At 51.0% G+C, this 20914-nt stretch overlaps 1 protein-coding gene across 7 annotated transcripts in view; it reads left to right on the top strand.

Annotated features, from left to right (window-relative positions):
- Positions 1-20914, top strand: part of HEG1 (heart development protein with EGF like domains 1) — a 63174-nt gene that overhangs the window by 6148 nt on the left and 36112 nt on the right. For 6 of the 7 annotated variants that reach the window (XR_012629520.1, XM_074873632.1, XM_074873633.1 and 3 more), the window contains exons 1-2: positions 1135-1493; positions 20595-20873. Coding sequence is in view for 6 of the 7 variants with exons in the window: in XM_074873632.1 (XP_074729733.1) it covers positions 1316-1493; positions 20595-20873 (457 nt within the window). In the remaining variant the exon portion in view is untranslated. Of the gene's footprint in view, positions 1-1134; positions 1494-20594; positions 20874-20914 lie in introns of those variants that run through there. The other variant, XM_074873634.1, reaches the window with a different exon arrangement.

The raw sequence follows: 20914 nt of genomic DNA, 5'->3' as shown, positions 1-20914 counted from the left end.
AGCCTGGGAAATTCACCACCGCAAAGAAGTTGTGGCCTCAAATGCGGCTGCTGGGCTTTAAAAGAGAGCGGGTTAGCTTTATAACCAATAAAAGAGTTGAAGTTATTTGGCAGGGACTTGATTTCAATGGGAATTAAGTTTGGGGCTATCTAATGCTCACCACACTCACGTGGAAAGAAACTTTTCAGTCCTGCAGAGCACTGCACAATCGGCCAGGTTTCCATCTGTTTCCGAAGCTGTAGTGGTCGCAGCCAGAGGTGTGATAGGGGACTCGATCAATTGATCAATTGGCTTTGTTTCTCTGCAGCTTAAAAATGAGCGCGGGAGTGTAACGGCGCCGACCCCCCCACAGCCATGTGTGGGGTGTCCTTATGGCAGCTGGGTGGTTTTGGCCTGTTCCCCCCGACCTCCATCGCGCGTGGGGCCTGGAAAGTGAAATAGGGCAGCGCTGCCCTTGAGAGCAAAATTCAGGGGGGTGACACTGCCCGGAGCGGGGGGGTGGCACTGTCGGGGGGGGTGCTACTGCCAGGAGCGGGGTGTGTGTGTGTGTGTGTGTGTGACACTGCCCGGAGCGGGGTGTGGCACTGTCGGGGGGGGCGGTACTGCCAGGAGCGGGGGGGGGGTTGACACTGCCCGGAGTGGAGCCCCCGCACCCCGCCGGGAGCCGCTGCGCGGGGCGCGAGACTTGCGCGCGGTCTGCATTTAAGCGCGGTAGCGATAATGCTGCGGCACCAGGGCACCTCCTCGGTGGCTTGTGGCGGGGGGTGGTGGGCAAGGGGCTTTCCTGCTCGCCCAGCGCTGCTGAAGATGCATCAGGAAAAATAAAGTAAAAATAAGAATATTTTTAAAATAGCAGTAACAATAATGCTGCTGCTGCTGCTGCACGCAGCCGGGTGAGGGAGCGGGCGGCCCGACGGCTGCGCGGGGCGGGAGGGGGCGGCCGCTCGGGGCCGGGCCGGGCCGGGGGGGGCCGTGCCGAGCCGGGCCGTGCCGAGCCGAGCCGAGCCGCGGCTGGGTGATGTCAGGCTCGAGGAGGAGCCTCCGCCGCCTGCCCTTTTACTTTCGGGCGCCGGCACTTGGCCGCAGGCTGCTGCCGCTGCTGGTCGGGCCCCCCCGCCCCCCCCCCTTCGCCCCCTCCGCGATGGGTACCCCTCGCTTTTAAGACCGGGGCGGCCGCCCTCTGCGCCGCCCCGGCGCGGGGGGGCACTGTGAATTAATTAAAAATCGCTATTTACGTGGTTATTCATTGCCCCGCTCTGGGCATGTGAACAACCACCCCCCCCCCCCCCCCCCCCCTCCATCCACCCCCAGCGCCATGCCGGCAGCCTGCACCCTGCTGCTGCTGCTGGGGCTGGGGCTGGTCCCGCCGGCCGGGTCGTTGCCCCTCGCTTCCCTTCGGCGTCTTCTTCCTCCTCTTCCTCCTCCTCCACCGTCCCGAAGCCGCCTCGGCCGCCCCTGCTCGCCTCCCGCCGCGGGACACGCCGGCAGCCCGGGTGAGTGAGTGCCCCGCTCCGCCGTGGGGATGGGATTTGGTCCCGGCACCGCGACCGAGGGTTGCTGAGCATCGCGGCATCACCTACGCCCAACCCCCCCACCCCGCATCCCTCTCCCAAGCACTTTTAACCTTGCTCACCCAGTCCATCGTGGTAGAGGCAAAGCGCTTCAGCGGGTGAAGGTTTGGGATGGGAATCGTCGGTGGGAAACTGTTAACTGTAAACACATTGTAGCTGCGTGGACTGAGTCTAAGGCAAACGGTGGAAACTTCACAAGAGGAACTTGAGGAATGTTCTGGTGGGGACACGCGTCCACCCACCAAAATGCTTCCCAGGCAGGAATTCGGTGGCTCCCGTAGGTGGTCTGCAGGGTCTGAGTCACCTACTGCTCATCTTCAGACCTGCCCTTATCTCACCTTAGGTGTTGCCCCACATCCAGGTGTGGGGACAGATGCCATCGGCTCTCTATAAATACCCTCACTCTGCATCGCCTACAGACTGTCAGATTAGTCGTGTATAAAGTCATATTTTTCCTTGCACACCACATCTGCAGCGTCGTTATCAGGAGCAATGACTAGTTTGGTGCTTTTACAAATGATGCTGCATTTGGTTTCAGCACAAGGTAAACCATGTTTTTCCCAGAACAAGCAGGGCTCGTTTCAAGTGTCACCCAGTAAACTGGTTCACTTACTGAAGAAGACCCATAGCTCTAAGGATGACTAATTCTCAATGAGTTTGGAAAGTGCTGGGAGTCTGCAGGTGATATAAGGAAATCCAATACGCCAAAATAGTCCGAGTTGGTTTTAAGATTGATCGCCTGGAGCTGGACTGTCAAATTTCATCTTTTAATTTCTGATGTGGAGGCAATATCATGCTTTGGTACTCGGGGTTAGGTTTACTTTCACGGAGCTATACAATTTCAGGAAATGTGACAAAACTACATTTATAAAATTTTAGTTTTCTGCACAAAGTGTGCCTTTGTAAGATATATCCATGCTAAACAAAATATATAGTTGGGGATATTGACTGGAACGTACCCTGCAGTGGATTCAAAAGCTCCTAACTAACAGCGTTTGTGTGAGAGCAGCCTGGTGACTAGGATCCTGCACTTAAGGAGGTTTGAGTCTGTTGCCAGCTCAGCCACCTCTTTGTGCCATTCCAAGTGTCAGTTTGTCCTCCAGACTGGGAGAGAGTAATGCTGTTTTACCTGCTATCAACCTTGTGAAGATAAAATCTGCAACTTGCCAGGAAAGTGCTCGCCTATTATTTGACAAGAGCTGCACAAATTCCTCGGTGGATAGAAAAAACTATTTAATTTCAGCTCAGCTTTCGGTTTGGCATCTTTTCCTGTGACCTTGATGACTCCTGAGAGTCAGCGGAGGAATGCATTTCCTTTGTTGAGAGTCTGAAAAGCTTGAACTATCTGTCCACATGCTGGAAAAGCCATTTGTCTGGCTACCAGCGTCTGGCCGCCCGGCTCAGCAGTGGAGGCTTTGCTCCGTGCAGCCCGTGCTCGGCAGCTACAGGTGCTCGTGAATCATGTCAACCCCATCCAGAAGGAATGGGGGACGCATCATGAAGGAGTGATAAATAGCCCGGCAGTAGCTTGCTGTCTAGCAAACAGCATCATGAATTACGCTGGGTCCTGACAGCCGCGATTCACTCGCTGTTAGCTACAGCTCTATGCTTGTCAGTCAAGGGAATTGTTTGGCGTTACGGGAGCAGGCTGATGGGATCTCCTGAATCACTCACAGGTTGAGCTGTAGATGCTTGAGAAATCCCTGTTTATCTCTGCTTCTGCCCCTGTGTTTTTCACCTTTGAAAATGCTTGCTTGAAGTGTGTGGGGGGAGCATTTCTTGTGAACCCATCACCCTGGCGCTACGTGGAAATGAAGATTACATCTCTGTTTGAAACATGTCTGAGGTTAGGCGGCAAAAGCCCTTTCTCAGGCAGGGCTTAGCGAGCAGATGGTGAGGCAGTGGGTGTAGAAATGGAGCTTTTGAGTCTCTAACAAAGCATGGGGTGAGGGAGTAGAGCGGGAGCCGGGCTGCCCTGTGGAACCTCACTGCCTTCCCTGGCCTGCCTGCGCCTCGGACCGCATCTGCCGCCCCTCCCTGCCAAACCCACTGTGGGCTTGTCTGGTGAAGAAATGAGGACAGATGGCTTTCACGTGTTGTTTAAAGTACAGGCTGAACCCAGGGAGAGGAACATAGGAAAAAATGTAGGTGAAGTAGGAAGTGAGAAAGCTGGTGACAGTAAAGTTAAAGCATCATCAAACCCCTCCGTGAAATTCCTCCTGGCAGCTGTTTCACATGGGCGCTGGGTGAGCCGAAGGGCACTGTCTGCCACCAGCCTGGGGCGGATGGGGGTTCGGTTACAAGCTCTGTCCTCCTGCAGGTCTCCTTATTTCAGGTTTCCCATCTGTAAAATGGGAATAATTCCAGTGACACCACAGGAACAGCAGAGGTGGCACTTAGCCCCTGACAAAGTCACTATGTCTGGTGTCTCCCTCTGCTTCTGCAATGTCCCTTTTCCCTTTACTTTTGACCCGCACTGATGCCCTGCCATGCTGCCCAGCACAGCGCGGAGCCACCGGCCATGGACTTGCCCTGAGAAGTTGATCTGCTTTTCTGCCATCTGTGTCCGGCCTTCTGTCCTTTCTCCCTCTCTCCTGTGCCAGCTGCCGCCTTTCTTTGCAGCTTCCCTGGTGGGAGCCCTGGAAATAAGGTGTGAAATCACCCGAGAAGGAATCAGCTTAGCTTGCAGCAGAGATTTAGGCTGGCTGCTAGGAGAAACTTCCCAGCCCTCTTAGAGGGGCAGAACAGTCTGCATTTATTTATGTATTTTTTTTAACTTTCTATCTTTGAAACTTTTTGTGTGAAGAAGCAGCAAATTTAGGAGCAAGGGAAGAAGATTATGAGAATGCTTGTTTGCACAAAAGTATTGGTATTGCCTCCAAACCTGCCTCAGATTTCACAGTATGGATTTTGTGGCTCCTGGGGGGCAGAAGCCCGCTCCCCGTACAGTCACATCGATGCAGAGATGTGTAAGGAGCTGCTGTTTAGTTTTGATAGGATTTCAGGTGACTGCTGGTGGTGCAGGAAGGATGCTTCCTCCCCCAGCAGTGCGGGGACAAGGAAGAATCACCTCCCATGCCTCTATGCTGCTATCAAAAGACCCGTAGGCTGCAGGGTTTTATTTCTTGGGCATCTTCACTGCCCCTCTCTGTGAGCTGTAAGTGGATTTGGTTGATGTGCTGCTAACATGAAGTCCCCGGATTTGTATAGATTCAGCTCTGCTCCTTTGGGGTACATAATTAAAAGCATAAAAGAAGAGAGAAGAAAAAGAGTTTCAGAAAAGGAGGGAGATAAGAGATCAGCTTCCCTTCCCCTTCCCCATCCCAAGCCCCTGAAGGTAACGAGGGTCGTGCACTGACTGGCTGGGTTCGCATCAGTCTGTGAAAGCACTTTGCATGATATTTAAGTGGTAAATAAATAGTCCGAGAGATAACTGTGTAACCTGACTGGCAGGGAGCACACCGTGATGCATATTGATTTACACCTCCATACATAGCAAATGCGAGTGCTAAGCTGTGACCAGGACACAGCAGGTAAGGGGATAGCTGCTGTAGCTAAAGCCCCTTATTGGGCTCTCCACAAAGTTTCATTTCCCAGTAGCAACCCACCAGAGCCAGCCCACGCCCATTCAGCAGGTGTTCACAGTGTGCTCTGCTCCAGCAGCCATTGCTACTTCAGAAGGATAATTTAATTTGCTCTAATTTTCACTCATAGTTGGGAAGATGAGGGAGGCGGGCGGTTGCTGCTATGTCTGGGGGGGCTGATGCCAGCCTTGCTGGTGTGGGGGTGCCTCCCTCTGGGAATATTATTTTCAGTATCCAAAGTTGCAGATACTGCTGAGTTTAGAGGAGCATGGGGTTTCTGGCACAACTTGCTTCCTTCACCTCCTTCACCTTACAGATCCCAATTTTTGGGCTGGCAGTCAGAAACACTCTGTGATTGAGCTCCCAAGCTGTTCTGCGTGCTGCCTCCATCCTCCCTGTCCCCTTCCTCTACAGGGGGCATGTCACAGCAGCTGAGTGCCATGTGGAGGCTCCATCACCACCACATCTCTAGGAGGTGGCAGAGGATTATGCTTATTTAGTGGAGGGAGTGTGGTACTAAGCTAGAAAGGCACTTGGTCTTGGTGTGCAAAACTCAAATGGATGCTGCCATGGCTGGGACTGTGCATGTGAAACATAAAGCCGCTGCTTCAAATCCGCAGTGTTTCAGGCAATCCTGCGAAAGGGATTTTGGGAGGTGCCTTGGCAATAGAAGCAGGGGATTGCTCTGTCCCGTGAGCTACCGAATCAGGTGCTGAGCTGTCCCTTGGGTGAAAATGGAGACCAAAGCCTGGCCAACTGTAGGTGTGTGCTGGCTGCCTGCTTGGGTGCTGCCGCCAGCCAGCCCGGGCACCGGGGCCATGCCCACTGCTGCGGGAGCTGCTGCTGGCCCTGATCACTGCTCTTAGGGCTGTACAGAAGCGGACTGAGACCTTAGTAGCATCAGGCTGGTCGTGATGGCTGTATTTATGAAGCAGTCATCCAAGCCAATAAAAAAATGCACAGGCTAAGGCACTATTTCAGTGAAGTTAATCAAACCAATAAAACCTGTCAGTGTAGCAATAGTGTTTCAGTGCTGTGGTGTAGAGACTAAGGCACCACCAAAGTCAGCGGCTCTTCTGGAGTTGCTACTGAAAGGACCCACTGGCTGGTGTTGTGGGTGCCCCATCAACGGTAGCTGTGTACCATTTCCAAAATAAGGGTAGGTACACAGTCAGTTGTAGGGCTCAGCTATGGCTGAAGCTGCTGCCTTTTTGCAGCACAAAAATGCTGTCTGCCTCTATCTGTGCTGTGGGGAGACAGGAGGGGACATGTCAGGCTGTGCCCAGTCTGGCTGCCCCTCCATGTGTGGAGTGTTCAGGGCAGGGCTGTGACCTCCTAAATACCCTGGGGAAATGATCTGGAGCTGGATGGATCATAGATAGCCAGCGTAAATCCTCTGGATTCTGGCTTTGCTTCCCCACGTAGTTTCAAGAGAGTTTCTCAGGTATGGAGGGTGAGGAGGGTCTGGGTAGGTCGGGGTAGATGGACCGCACCGCTCACGCCTGGGCTGATCCCCTCAGCCATGCATGGAGCTCCTCTGGAAAGAGGCACGAGCCCCAGATCCTGGCACCTGTTGTGGTGTCTGCGTGCAAAGAAGCTTTTGGGGCAGTTTGACCATCCAGAGTGTCAGAAGGTGCTCCAAGCAAATTAAAGGTTGGTTTTTCGTAATATTCCCCTGATAATGTCCAATACAAAATCCATAGTCTGTAGCTCATGAACAAGCTTGTCACGAGGCCTTAATACCCCAACCACAGGCCCTGTTATTTACATTCGATTGAAGATGTAGGTCATACAATATGTTTTTTTCTCTTTCCTGATTAGCTGAGCGTGAAAGGCAGAATCCAATTTTCAGTGGCAGTAGACCTGATTACAAATTCAAATTTTTATTTCTCTGAGCAGTTTTGTGACATTTGCATTGTAATTTGCTGTTTCCATAAATAATAGAGGTTCATTTATGGGAATATTCATCCAGAGCAGATGCAAGAGGGCTACAAGCACAGGCTTGGTGGAAGAATGAAGTCTTTGGGTGCCTATCAGGAGAAAATGGTTTTGGCACAGCTGGCCACCCTTTCCTCTCACCCTTCTCTGCATACATACAGCTGATGCCTGTACACCCACCACCATATACTTTTTAAAGCCCGGGTGTTATACCATAACATCCTGCTGCTTCAGCAAGGGGCATGGTTCATTTATGGCTCTTTGATTATGCAAAGTTCGCATTCATCTTTTCAGGCTGAAATCATTTGCGTCCAAGGACAAGGAGAGAACTTTCCCACCCAAAAGGGAAATGATGTTGCATTACTGAGCGGCCAGCCCAAGTAATAATATAATCTTAGAAAAATGCAGTTCCCTCGAGTAAAGGAAGCTCTGTAAACTTCAGCTCCTCCAAGCTGTTAGCGTAGCTGTTGCCTGTGTTATAGTAACGCTGTTGTCAGACCCAGTCTACTGACATGCTCAGGAGAGAACAGGGAAAAAGGGAGTAAGAACCAGTTCTTGCTTAAAATGAGGACCTCTCATAGGATCTGAATACGGTGAGGTTTATAATACAGAATTTAGGATCTTGGGTCACATCCCTTCTTTGCTGTTAATTTGTTTTTTATCTCAGCTGGGTGCTGGATGGGATGATGTTCACCCCTGGTCCTGAAGAGCTTGGAGAAGGGGCAGGCAGAGCCAGGGTGAGCAGAGGGATCAACTGGAAGAAGGTAGAATGATGTGAGGTTTCCACTCACTGGGTTGCTGGGGTCAAAAGTCTGGTTGTGTAAAACCAGGGGAGAAAGAGGCTCATTTTTAGAACTGTCAGTGTTTGAGCAAACCCATGCAAGGGAGGGACGTGTGATAGTTACTCCGTAGCAGTACCTGTGGTTTGCTCCCTTCTGCTCACCATGGGGTGGGCGGCGGTAGTGTGTGCTGTGGTTTATTTTGGGCTCTGTGGGTGCTGAGTGCATATGGGTCCCACAGCCAGGGCATGGACCAAGCCACGGAGACCCTCCTTCATCTGGGTGCAGCAGCTCCCCAAGCCAGACACTCACTAGTCTTCTCTAGCAAAGTGCTGGTCTTCATAAAACTTGTAGGAACTTGCTGTCTTGGAGGTCTCTGTCTCCAGGCTAATTTGTTTCAACGTAGGAGGACAAGCAAAGCTGTCTCAGGAGTTTCGTCTCTTCAGAAGGCAGTATAAAATACATGAGATATAAAAACATCATTTAAAAAGTGCCTGAAATGCAAAACTCAACCTATTTCCTATTAGCAGGGCGCTTATATGAAGTATCCTACAAGCTGTTGCCGCTCCTGTGCTGCTGCCCTCAGTCCCTCCCATGGCTTTGGATGAAGGTATTTCCCATTGCCTGTCCTCTGCTCAGGCAGGGCTGTTGAGGAGGCTTATGCATCCACCGTGCCCTTGACTTGCAGTCATTTGATAAATAGTTTTGCAGTTGGTTACTTAAGCATCTCTGAAGCTGCAGTCAGCATCTCGGCTGTGGGTGAGGGAGTGCTGCTGCCAAAGTCAGGATCTGGTCGAGAGCCTCCTAAGCTTTGGCTGTCTTTCCTTAAAACCCCGAAACCTGGAGTTGTCATTACAGGAGAATCGCTTAGAGGAGAAGAAAAAGAGCTTCTGGCTATCGAGGTGGTAGATAAAAAACCCTTGAAAACGTGAGCTGCAAATCCAGGAGACACACAAGAAGTCCAGTCTGGCTGTATTTAAAAACACCACTAGCTCAAAGCTGAACTCCAGAGGCTTTTGAGTCCAGACGGAGGGGCTGTTTCAGACACTCCTGCTTGGCAGGGCTCTGCCTGTGTGTCTGCAGGAGAAATGCAACCATCTTAATCATCTTGCTTTGCTAGGAAAAGAGAGGGTGTGCAAAGAAGTGCAGGGCAATGCAGCAGGAAAACTGGGTGAAAACCCAGTTGTTTTCTGTCCAGCTGTCTGAATACCTTGTGCAAGTGCTTTGACCTTGGCAGATTGACTCTCTCCGCTGGGAGAAGCAAGCTCCATCTGCCTTTTCATTCTTTGCAAGGATGTGAAGCTAGGAGGACTTTTAAAACTACTTTTGCAGCATCTCGACTGTGGTCTGGCCAGTTTAAGCTGTTTGAGGGTGACCGCGTCACTCGCAATGTGACTAAATGCTGCAGGTCCTTCCCTTTGCCCTGTCTGCGTGAGCACCCCATCTTGGGCTCCCCAGTCAGTGCTTGCAAAAAATCCTCTAGAAACGCCGTGACCTTTACAGTTCTTTCACCAAGGCAAACACAGAGATGTTTAAGGGACCTTTTGCACAGTGGTTAGATGGCAACAAGGATCTTGCAGCTAAAGTTTGGGAGAAAATACCCTTTTTTTTAACCCTGAGCTAATTTAGCTCTGGGATGAAATCAGCTGGGAAAGGAGTGAGGAGGAATTTTAAGTGGTCTGATAGAAAGGCATGCAAACTGTGCATGAAGGGTTAACTTGGCAGGGTTAATGGTTGCCCCAGGGGTGCAGCCCAGGCTGCATCTCCCAGAGGACGTGTGTTGCACATACACATTCAGGGTGTTTTTCTCAGCATTTTTCAGCATGCTGGGATGGCAGAGGTTTTAAAGGCCATTACAGGAATCGGTCTGACCTCTTGCCTCTATAACCAGGCGGACATCAATGTCATTTCTTCTACCAGAACCACCCTCAGATTCCCTCAGGGATCTCCAGATCCTGGAAGAAACCTATTCAGGAGTTTTGGACTGATGGGCAGGCTCCTTTGGGTTGCCAGTGGCAAAGGATGGCTCTTTTTTTCTTGAAGAGCATGCTAAAAGGCACTTCTGCATCTGGAGTGACAAGAGGAATTTGAATCTATAGAGCACAATTATCCACGTCACCACTTGTTAGGACGCTGGCGTTAACACCCTTCCTCTTGCGGAAAATCTCTTAAGCCCTGAGGACCGGTGTGAAACATCACGCTCTGTTCAACTTCACTGAAGGGAGGATGAATCACACTAAGTTGAAGATTTGGCTTCAATATATTATCGGAAAGATACGTTCTGTGATAGCGTAGCAGCAGGGCACAGCAGCCCACCCAGGGCAGCAGGACCTGTCTTGCGGGGAGGAGTATGCGTACGTTGAGGGGTGGAGGTTGGCGGTTGGATATCTGAGGGATTTTTGGTTTGGTTTTGTTTTTTGACCGCTCTATAGAAGCAAAAGGCAGGTCTGGAAGGGATCTCAAGGTATCTCCCAAGGGATCTCAAGACATCTCCCCTTGCAGGATCACCCCAGAAGATGTTTATCTAACACATTTAAAATCATGTTTAAAAAAAAAATTTACTCCAGAGAAAGGCTTCACAGCTTCTCTGAATAGCTGTCCCACTGCATCCGTGCCATTATAGGTAAGAAAACACTTTCTTATCAGGGAAACTGTAGCAGCTGATAGTTAAACCTTCTGCAAAGAAAGATATCCCATACGAGTGGTGGCCAGGTTTGACCCTGCATAACTTGTAAGATCTCATGAACTGACAAGTTCAGGTAATTTAGCAATCTGGGGAGGTAATGCAAAAGGTAACCCTGTGTATTGAACTAATGTCTCCCCCTGTGATGGGAATGAATTTCTAGGAGTGGAAACATCAGCAAACCAACTGCGCATGATTTGCTTTCCTTGTCATTTGGAATCAGGGACCCTGATTGTGGAGCATAATACTGCTCTTGTAATTCAGCCTTTATCTTTGTGCTGGAGCTGTGCATAATTGTATCTGTGTCTGGAGGGACAAGGAGAAGGGTTTCAGTAGCTGGTGCTCACAAAGGCATCTTTAGAAAGCTCCTTACCCCTGGTACAAGCTTGGAAGAGCTCAAAGGAAAATACCCCTGAGTGGCTTTAGGCATTTGAACAGTCATCATTGTTTGATTTGGATTCAGTTACAGGACTAACATCTAAATGTTAATTCTTTTTAGGACATTATCAGCTCTTTCAGCAAATATAGAATGGGGCTGCAGTGTTAGACTGGCAGTCAACCTTGCAGATAAAAGCCCTTTGAAAAGATGTTTCTTAGGAGGGAAACTTGATCAGAGAGTGTAGAATAATCATGAAGATGGTCTTTTCTGAGGGACATGGAGCAAATACGATGCATGAAGAAAGCCAAATGAGGACCAGGAGGGGAATGGGAGTACCAGCAATTTCATGGCTTCCAAGAACAGTCCATACTGTGCAGACGGAGATCCTCATAATCCTGTCCTGCAAATTGCTGGTATGCCTGGAGATCGTATGGTGCTGGGTAAGCCACATCACATGTTGGGTTAAGACCGAAGTTGATGGTCACTTGATGGCATGAGTGCGCCAAGGCAGTTGGTGCGAGGTGGCTCTATGCTGGGTAATACGAGTCAGTGTGTGGACAGATGGGGTTTGGACGTAGATTTCTGGCCTCTTCATCCTCTGCGCTGCCTTGCTCAGCACACAGTGCCCGTATGCACCAATGTAGGCTGTGACCTGACCCTGACTCCTGTGAGTCCTCAGTGACAGCCCAATCCTGCCCTTTCATCACCCGTTTCCACTGCTGGCTGCCGGGCTCGGCCGTGGGGCTGCCTGCTGCAGAGCAGAGACCTGCACGCAGCTGAAAGGAGGTGTCTTGTTTTCAACCTCCTGAAACACATGCGAAAAGGCACTGGAAATGGTAAACCCCTTCCCCCCTGGTTCTCAGAAAGGAAACATGTGACTGCAGAGGCAGTGGGAGAGCAGCACAGGGCAGCGGGAGGGATGCCTGCTCCAGCCGCCCCAGGGCACGCTGCTCCTCTGCGGTGGCAGTGGTGACCGGCCGGTGGGTGCCAGCGGGGAAGGACCTGGCTCATCCCCTGGAAGAAGGAGGTCCGGCGCCATCCTGAGCCCTGCCACTGTTGCTTCCGGCAGCAGATCGGTGCGGTGTCATCTAGGAAATGCGATTTAGATCATCATCCTTTCACAGCAGATGGGGGAAGGGAGGTGCGGGCCCTTATCTCTTCTGGGGATTAATTTCTCTTTAAGCTGCTTTATTTTTTTGCCTGTTTGCTTTTTCTCCATCCCCTCCCAAGTCTCACCGTCCCTTGCTGGAAGACTAAGAGCCATGAGAGTACCCATGGTTCCTACTGCCATGACACCATGCCCTGCATCCCACCTTCAGCTGGGAGGTGAGAACTGGGTGTAAGGCTTGGGCTGCCATCAGTCTTCCCCTGGGATGGGGTTGGATTTTGCTACTCTACATGGAGGTAAGAATCCAGCGAGCTTTGTGTCTGTGTGTCACCAAAGTGCATCCACCCCTTGGTGGCCTTGTGATCTTCCTGCATCCAAAGGGCCCTTCATTCCTCTTGTCCCCACCTCCCCATCATGTCCTTGAGAAGTTGCTCAGTTCCCAGGTTGGTCATCATGCCTGGTGTGGCCGCCAGCCAGTAAAGCTCTTTGGTGTGTGCTTAGCGTTAAGCATGGAGAATACTTCCCTGGGGAGCTCTTCTTAAGTGCATTGCTAGAGCAGGTTCTGGTCAAGACACCTGGACTAAAGCCCATCCTGTGGCGATGGGCAGCATCGCTTGGCCCCCAGGGACCCATGGCAGCCCCCGGCTGCTCCCAGTGTGACCTCTCAGCATCGTAGCACCCCTTTTCCTACTCTTTCCTCCATCTTCCTGGTATTTATTGTGCCCTCCTGGCTGCGAGAAGCACCTCCCAGGCTCAGACCACTTTGGAGCAGGGACCTGTGGTTTTGTTTCCAGAGTCTGACATGACAATACCGCCTTGTTTTTGCCTGGGTCTGCAAAAGGCTGGAGTCCTCGGCTCCTGGGGTGGATGGCTCCTGCTGCATATATGCTTCACACTGCTGGGCATTGCTTTTTGATGCATTTTGAGGTTTTGTGCAGAAAAATCTGCTTCAGCCCATAGTTCTTGTGGTTTTAAGCACAATCCCAAATAATCAATAGTTTGATTTTTTTTCCCTGCAAGATCCATTTAAGTCAAATACAAGTCATTGAGTTTGTATTGGGAGTAAATAAGCTACACAGAATGACTTTAGTTATACATGAGGTCAGACAGAATGAGCTAATGCTCCCTTCTGGCCTTGAAATGAAAGTTTTCAGAAAGCAAAATTTCATTCTGCAGTTTCTAAACTGCTAGCACCTTTCCTTATGGAGGAACCCAAGCCCCAGGGCTGCACAGCACTCTGCACCTTGTGGGGCTGCTCGCCCCTTTATTGCCGAAATATAGCCTTGCTTGGAGGCAGTTTTCTTACCAGTTTAAATGAACACGGTCAGCTGCTGGGGGCATGTAATGGTGCGAGAAAGTCATACAACGGATTGTGATGCCCTGGTTAACATGCAAAGGGTAGTTAATCTCTCCAGAGCAGCAGCGGGCTAGCTTCCCTGGAAATACTGCGCCATGTGAGATTTACCAATTGGAAACCTTGCAGAGAAATTCCAGGTTTCTGGAATTTTTCATGTGAGACCTCTGGAGAAAGGTCCTTGTTAGAAATTAAGTCGCATGCTTACAAAAGCCAGCAGCGGCATCGTCCTGCTCTCTCCAGCCTTGTTTCTTTCCACTTAACCAGCTCTGTACACACTGCCATGGCTTTTTTTCCTTTTTTTTCCCCTTTCTTTTTTGCAGCCAGGATGTTTTTTCTTGCCTTTTTATTGTTCCAGTGACCTAGCAACTCCACTTTGGTGGAGCCTTGCCAGGAGACTTCCTCCCCGAGCCGTCTGACAGTCTCCAGCAGCACTGCCCTCAGATGGGAGCAGAAGTTAAAGTGACACCGGGCTGGGTCCCTGCACGGCTTTTGCTTTGCCCTCTTGAGTGCCTGCAAGGGTAGCACTGCCTTCCCACTGAGCCAACCTTCCAGGGGACTTTAAAAACCCTGGAAAGAGGAAGGAGAAGCGCTGCGTGGGTGATATTTTCTGTAACATTTCTGCAGGACGTTACAGAAAAGCCAGGAGGGTTTTAGGAGTGAATTTAGGTGGTGCTGGGATTTGGAATCTGGGATCTGCAGAGCAGGCAGGGTACTTGGAGATATTTCAGCATCACAGGGTGGCGGGAGAGGGGATGGAGAGGAGGGATGGATGCTCAGAGAACTGTGCATTCTGTGGAGATTTCGCTTATTTTTATTAATGTCTACTGAAAACAGTGAGAAAGAAAATCCCTTTGGGAAGTGCTCCTGGGCCCTATCAGCTGGTGCTGGGGCAGAGCTGCCTTCTCACCCCCTGGGACTACAGGGGCTTTTCCCACATTAACACCAGGGGAGGGGGGGGCAGTTGGGACGGGGACGGGAGATGACACTACTGAGGTAGAAAAGAAACGAGCCAGCAAGCAAGCAAATACAGGTAATTCAGGCTTTCTGCTCAGGAAAGGCAGCAGGGACATGGGTCCCAGGGCGCTGTGGGGCCTCTCTGGGGCTGGAGGCTTGGTCCCCTCCTCACTGGCTGGCTGGCTGAATTGAGATTTTACTGGAGCATTGGCACAGTTACAGGTTTTTTTAGGAGTATGGGTAGTCATGAGACAGCTTATCCCTATTGGAAGTGGACTTGTATTTGAATGTGTTTACCAAAGACTGGACAATAAAGCAGGACTTTTTTTTTTTAATTCAGTTGCCGAAAGCCCTTTAAAAACAAAAGCTCATGAAAAGAGGTTTAAGGCGCTGCTCTGAGACCTGGGCTGGCAGTTTTCAGGCAGCATGGGTCCATGCGGTCCCAGGGATGCCTGGATTAAGCCCAAACTGTCCAAGAAAGATGAGTAAGAAGCTCAGAATTTCATAGGCTTGAGCTGGTGTTCTGGGAGCCTGCACCTCCCCAGGGAAATGTTTAGGACATCAGGATTAAGAGGCTGGAAACCACTGGATAAGCAGGACAATGTCCTGTCCCTGCACTGTGCAGGTTTTATCCCTGGTTGCAGGCAGGCCGTGTGCATGCATCCCATGCTTTTGGGAATGATCGCAGGTTTCTCTGTGCTCTTTATTTTGGAGTACGTGTTTTTCTGCTTTAGGATACTGCTCTTAAAACCAGTAATTGGATCCTTTTTATTCTTATGGCATCTCCAAGCATCAGGCTCTGGGATCATGAAAAAAGGGTAGGAAGCAAAAATGGTCTTTTTTTGCTTCCAGGCCATGATTTTAAAGGTCCCAGAGGGGAGGTGGTGTGGAAGTGCAGTGTGTTTTGTGCCGTAAAGCAGCACTGCAAGCGAAGTGCCATGGCCTGGCATAGGAGGGTCTGAGGACGATGCCGATGTCCCCAGCCCTGTGGGCACCCATCACCCGTGGTGGCCAGGTAGGTGTTAACCACCTGGACCTTGGCACTCAGAGCTTGCAGGGTCTGCTGCTGGCATTAAGACCCCATCACCTTTCTCAAGCTGACATATTGAAGCTCCAGTCACCTTTGGTAGCTGGATAAATCCTTTGTACTATGGTTTAAATGATTTAAAGTCCTGTAAATTGCTGTCCTGCTCTGGCTGGGACCTGGTGGGGAGAGGACGAGGAGGATGAGGACCAGAGCAAGATGCTGCCAGGGGATGTATCTATAGGGTACCCCATCCAAACAGCCCTGCAGCAGGGTGGGAGGTGCTGGCAGGACTCCTGCACCTCTTCTCTTCCCCATCCACCCTCTCTCACCACCTTCATCCAGGCTGAATAATTCCTTTTATTAATACTGAAAGAATTAGCAAAAAAGGGTTGACCGCATGTATTTAAAAACCTCTCGCATTCTTCCCGTGCTTAGTGCACACGAGGGACCTTCCCCAAGCAATATTATCAGCATGTTTACGTTCAACTAACCCATCTCAAGTATGAAGATTTTTTTTCTAAGCTCCATTTCAGCCCCCCCGCCCCCCCCCCCCCCCCCCCCCCCCCCGCCTCGCACTGCGTCTTTCAGGGCAAGAACAAGGAAGGAAATCGAAAATCCCAGAGAGCCCTGGACGGTCCAGATTTAGGGCTGTAGCTTTTGTTCGCACAAACTCACTTGGCTCCTAACCGGCCTCCACCCATGATCCCGACATCCGCAGCAGCCGTTCAAAACACAGCACAGAGCCTGGCCCCAGCCCCGGCGGGGACCGGCAGCCACCCGTGCCACCCGCTGCGGGGCCGGCAGCCCCGGCTTTGCTCCCCGCTTCTCCTCCCTCGCAGCCTGCCTTTCTTCCTAACCTTTTCCTACAACCGGCAAGGAGTTTTCTAAGTTGAGATGAGGTTTTTTTCCCTCCATCGCAACCTCGGATGATGTTAAGATTATGCAACGTTAACAGATGTGGGCTTTATAATTATAGCTGCCTGTCCTCGGGAGGAGCCTGCTTCGGCTTCACGCGTGCTCAGCTCAGCATGGGATGCTCCTGGGGTGGCCGTAGCCCTGGCAAAACAGCCGCTGCATGGGCGGCTGTACTGGGAACGGTCACCAGGGAATCGCCACCCTCCCGAGGAGGGACTGCTGTGGGGTGAAGGGCTGCTTTGGGCAGCCGAACAACGGCTCTTGGCTTTCCTTGTGTGCAAACACCGATTAAATTTGCTTTCCCAGCTCGAGGGAGTATTTTTCTGCCCTTTGAGGAGAAAAATCCCTTCTGCAGGAAAGCAGCAGGACTGGGATAGCTCGTGGTGTGCCTCGACTGGCTGCGATGCTCCTGCCAAATGCTGTCTGTAGGGATCCTGCTCCCCTGGCGTTAGCAGGATACATCCCTCCTCCCTCCCTGCCCTAAAATGTCCGTGAGCGATCGCAGCCGCTGCTGAAAAGTTGCAGTATTGTGCTTTTTGGTGTTGTGCTGCCCCATGGTTGAGCCTTGAGCATCACCGTGACTTTGTCCTGGCAGCAGTCACCTCCTGGCCAGGGCAATGCCTGTGCTGCAGCCAGGGATGGAGACAGAAAATTGCTGGTCCAAAAGGGATTTTTCAGGAGTCTCACAAGGTAGACATCCAGCCGAGCTGCCAGGGGCAAACCCAAAGCCTTGAGAAATCAGCTGGAACTTGATCTGTTTGTTCTGGCTGCATTGTAATTCAGCTCCCAGCAAGCTGCGGACTTGTTATGCTTGTGAAGAAAAAGTAACTCCGAGCCTCGACCTGTCTGGTGAGCATCACTGCTAGTTTTAACTGGGAAGGAAAACACCGGTCCAGCGGGTGGCAGGACGGTTTTGTGCTGGAAGTCAAATATTTCTCTTGACTGCTGTGGCTGCATGGAGTTAAACCACGGAAGGCAGTTGGCAGTTTAGGATGTGACAAAATTGTTAGTGACAAATCTGTACCTGAGCTAAAGGGGCTGCTCAGCTTTAAGCATTAGCGGAGGCCAGATGGTCCCGCATGTATTTTTTTGGAAGAAGTTTGCATCTGGTCCACCCACTCCAGTGGATGGTCATCTTTGAAGGCTAATTTCTGCAGGCAAGTCAAAGAGGAGATTGCAGTTGTCCTACAACTCAATTGCAGGTTGATGGCTGTGTGATGAGCTGAGATTTTATGTTTATTTTGTTGAACAGCCTGATTTTTTGGGGTTTCCTTCCTACATGCTGTGGGTTGGATTTTCCAGCATGGCTCACACTCTGCACCCACTGAACTGGGGAGCTGAGCCCATACTGGCACAAAGCTTTCCCCCCTGCACCAGGAACTGGCACACTGGGCAGGGCAGAGTTAAAAATGCCAGATGACTCTAAAAAGCCTGGGTAATTAATACCTTCTTATTCAGCCTGTCTACTCCCTGACTGCACTCAAAGCCAGGTTAGCTGATGCCCATGATGAGGGGAAAGGTTTTGCATTGGTTTATTCCCAGCAGCTCTGCAGAGCCAGAAGAGGTTAGAGAAAACTCTGAGGTGGATTTGCTCAGGGAACAACAACCAGACAAGCAGCCAGCAGCATTTTACCTTTGAACCAGTTGCTTTCAATCAAGGGTCTTAGCTGAAGGTACTGTTTGCTGGCATTTCCAGGGTTATTTTTAAGAAGTGCCAATTGAATGCCTGTGCAGTGCCTGCTATATATTTTAGCATGTCTGGTCAGAGCCCTTGTTGACAAATGACTTGGCAACCTGAGAAAGCAAATTTCCCTCTGTCTATACTCATCCCCTAAGGGTTTCTTTAAGCATCTGCTGCTCTGCCTTTTTTCTGTGCAGCAAAGCTGGCTGCTGGGGCACAGTAAACATGGGTTGCACAGCTGAAAGCTTTTAGTGAGAGGGGAACAGAGAGAAATTCAGTGTGCCGCCCTCCAGCACACCCAAATTTTTCAGCATCGGGGCTGCTATAAATGGACTTGTGGGCTACAATTACAGGCTGGGTATTGGCTTGCAAATGAGCGTAGCAAGCGTCCCCTGCAACTTTGCATCCCCTCGTCCAAATGGCGACAACAAGCAGCTTGTTACATGGGGCAGGAGGTGGCTCACAGCGGGCTCCAGACGGCAGCTGCGGCTCGGTGTCCTCAGCTAGGTGGGCATCGCAGCCGTGGCTGGGGCTGTCAGTAGAGGCACCCGAGGGGCTCTTGTCCCCTTGGGCCTCGTGGTGCTCAGATTTCCAGGATGAAATGCAGACTGTCCTACCTGCATTGCTCTTTTTTTCTTGGTGGGTTCCCACTGAAGCTGTTGCAGATGGATGGAGGAGACCACTCCTGAAATTGCCACCACTGGCGTGGCAGGTACAGCAACCCCAAAGGACACATGCAAGGCAAGGAGGAGTACGTGTCCCACGGGTGTTTCTCTGAGGCACAGCTTTGTTAAGGAAAGTGCTTAGAGGCCTTCAACATCAAGAGTGCTTAACCTTCAACATCAGAGCTTTTGGGCAGAGACTGAGCAGTGATTTTAGCTGCTGTCTGTGTATCATCTGCAGCCCTGTTTTGAGATGCCATGTGTGTGACAGGCAGGACATGTCTGTCCCGTAGCCTGGTGGATCTCTGAGCTGCAAAGTGGGGAGAGTTCCCCTCCCAAAATATATGACTTGTCTCAATTTCCTGAGATGTTTCGGACCCTGTCACCCTAAACTGGAGTTTCCTTAGACAGGCTCCCATTCTGCCCACTCAGCGAGTGGAGAGTGTGATGGGCTATTCCAGCCCAGAGATTGTGTTTTGGTTATAAGGAAGATGGGCAAAACTGGGATCTTGCCATTTCAGATGACACAGCTGTGATTAGGTCTTGCTTTGACTTGTGGGCTTTGAAGAGCATCTGAGGCTGCAGAGCCAGACAAGCCTCGGGGCTGTAACGTAGGGCAGGGACAGTTGCTGCTGGTTTTCACATGACCAATGTGCATGCACAGCCCTGACTGGTACTGTGGGCTGGAAACCCCGATTTCCCCAGCAAATCTCACTGGAACCACTCACAGCAGCAGTCACTAGATGCTCTGATCCAGGCAGTATCAGGCTGGATGGCAGACCCAAGGCTGAAGCTACAGCTACTGCACCGAGTCCTGCTGCTGCTGCCAGCGGTCAGTGTTCATGATTGAGCTGAGAAGTTAGCTACTGAGTAACATCTTCAGTCCTTGCTTAGGGCCCAATTTGGAACATGTTTATATTCTAGAGATGCACACAGCCATCTGTGTGCTTTTGGAAATCCTGTAAAGCATGTAATGCCTGTTGACGTCCCTGGGAGAAGTAATTTTTGGGTCCATAAGATATAGCAGATGGTAGAAATGCAGAAGAAACTTGTGCAAAGAGGGGATGAGATTGCTGCTGTTACACATCGGCACTGTGGTGAGCCTGTGGAGGGAGGGGAAGAGCTAGCTAAGCTAAAGGGTAATGCTGGCTTGGGAACCAACATTTATTCCATAAATGTGTTTATTCATTTTCTAATTAAATGAGAAAATTGTTCTGGATGATGGGAGAGGTGAGAGTTTGGATCAGCCTTGCAGCAGGACCAAGAGAGCAGACGCAAACACATTTAGGATGGGGCTGGGGCTTGGGCCACGTTTGCTCACAGAAAATGGACTGGATGGCCAGTGTAATCCACACTATACATTGATCTCTTCTGTCTTGGTGCCTCGTGGTGGCTGGATGGGATATGCCAACCCTCCTGTTTGCCCTGCCGTTCTCAGCCAGCTTCATGCCAGCTCTCTGAAGGTGGGGGGACTCGAGGTCAGGTGTCCAGCAAGCACCAGCTGAGTGAAGAGAGGGGAAGAGCTGTGGGGCCCTCCTGTCCCATCACACCCTTGGGATAGGGCACATGGGCTGTGCTGGGCTCCAGCTGGCCATCAGCTCTGGAGACCTACACATTCCTCCCATGGACTCCACACTGCGCATATCTCCATTGGTTATTTGCTTAAGACTTTCTTTTTGCTCCTTTAAAGACTTATTTCTCCTAACACAAAAAAAACCCCATGGGGGTGCTGAATTGAATTCATCTTGTGCACAACGGTGGGTTTCGGCATTTGGCCCCACAGACTAATCTAATTTCCACTGGTGTGAATCCAAAAATAAATTTCGTGTCTGTGTTTTGATTATGCAAAATTTTCTCTAGTGTAAATGAGCTCAGAGCTTGGCCTCAGTGTTACTGCAATGAGCCGAGCCTACACATCCAGCGTTGAGGGGATTTTTTTCTTGTTTTTCCTTTCAGTCATTGAAAGCAGCCATCAGGCGAGAAGAAGTTCGGACACAGAGATAAGGACTTCTGGGTCTCTCGTGGACAGTGTGGAGCTGGTGACAATGCTGGCCAGGAGCAGGGAGAGGGCATTGCTACCTGTCAGGCATGGTGCGGTGCCGACAGCGAGAAGGGTCATGGGGCACATTGGTCCCCCTGCCAGTGGTGGGGATGTCACCCCACCAGGAGCAGGACCCCCAGACAGCCCATCTGCTGGGACAGCAACCCGCCCGCCCGCCTGCAGCCTTCCTCCTGGTGAGTTTTATCGATGTGAGAGTCCCTGTTTGCTGTACCCA

The sequence above is a fragment of the Strix uralensis genome, chromosome 6 (assembly GCF_047716275.1).
Source record: "Strix uralensis isolate ZFMK-TIS-50842 chromosome 6, bStrUra1, whole genome shotgun sequence".
Lineage (NCBI taxonomy): Eukaryota > Metazoa > Chordata > Aves > Strigiformes > Strigidae > Strix > Strix uralensis.
The sequence above is the reverse complement of the archived record's forward strand: the minus strand, read 5'-3'. Positions and strand labels throughout refer to the sequence as shown.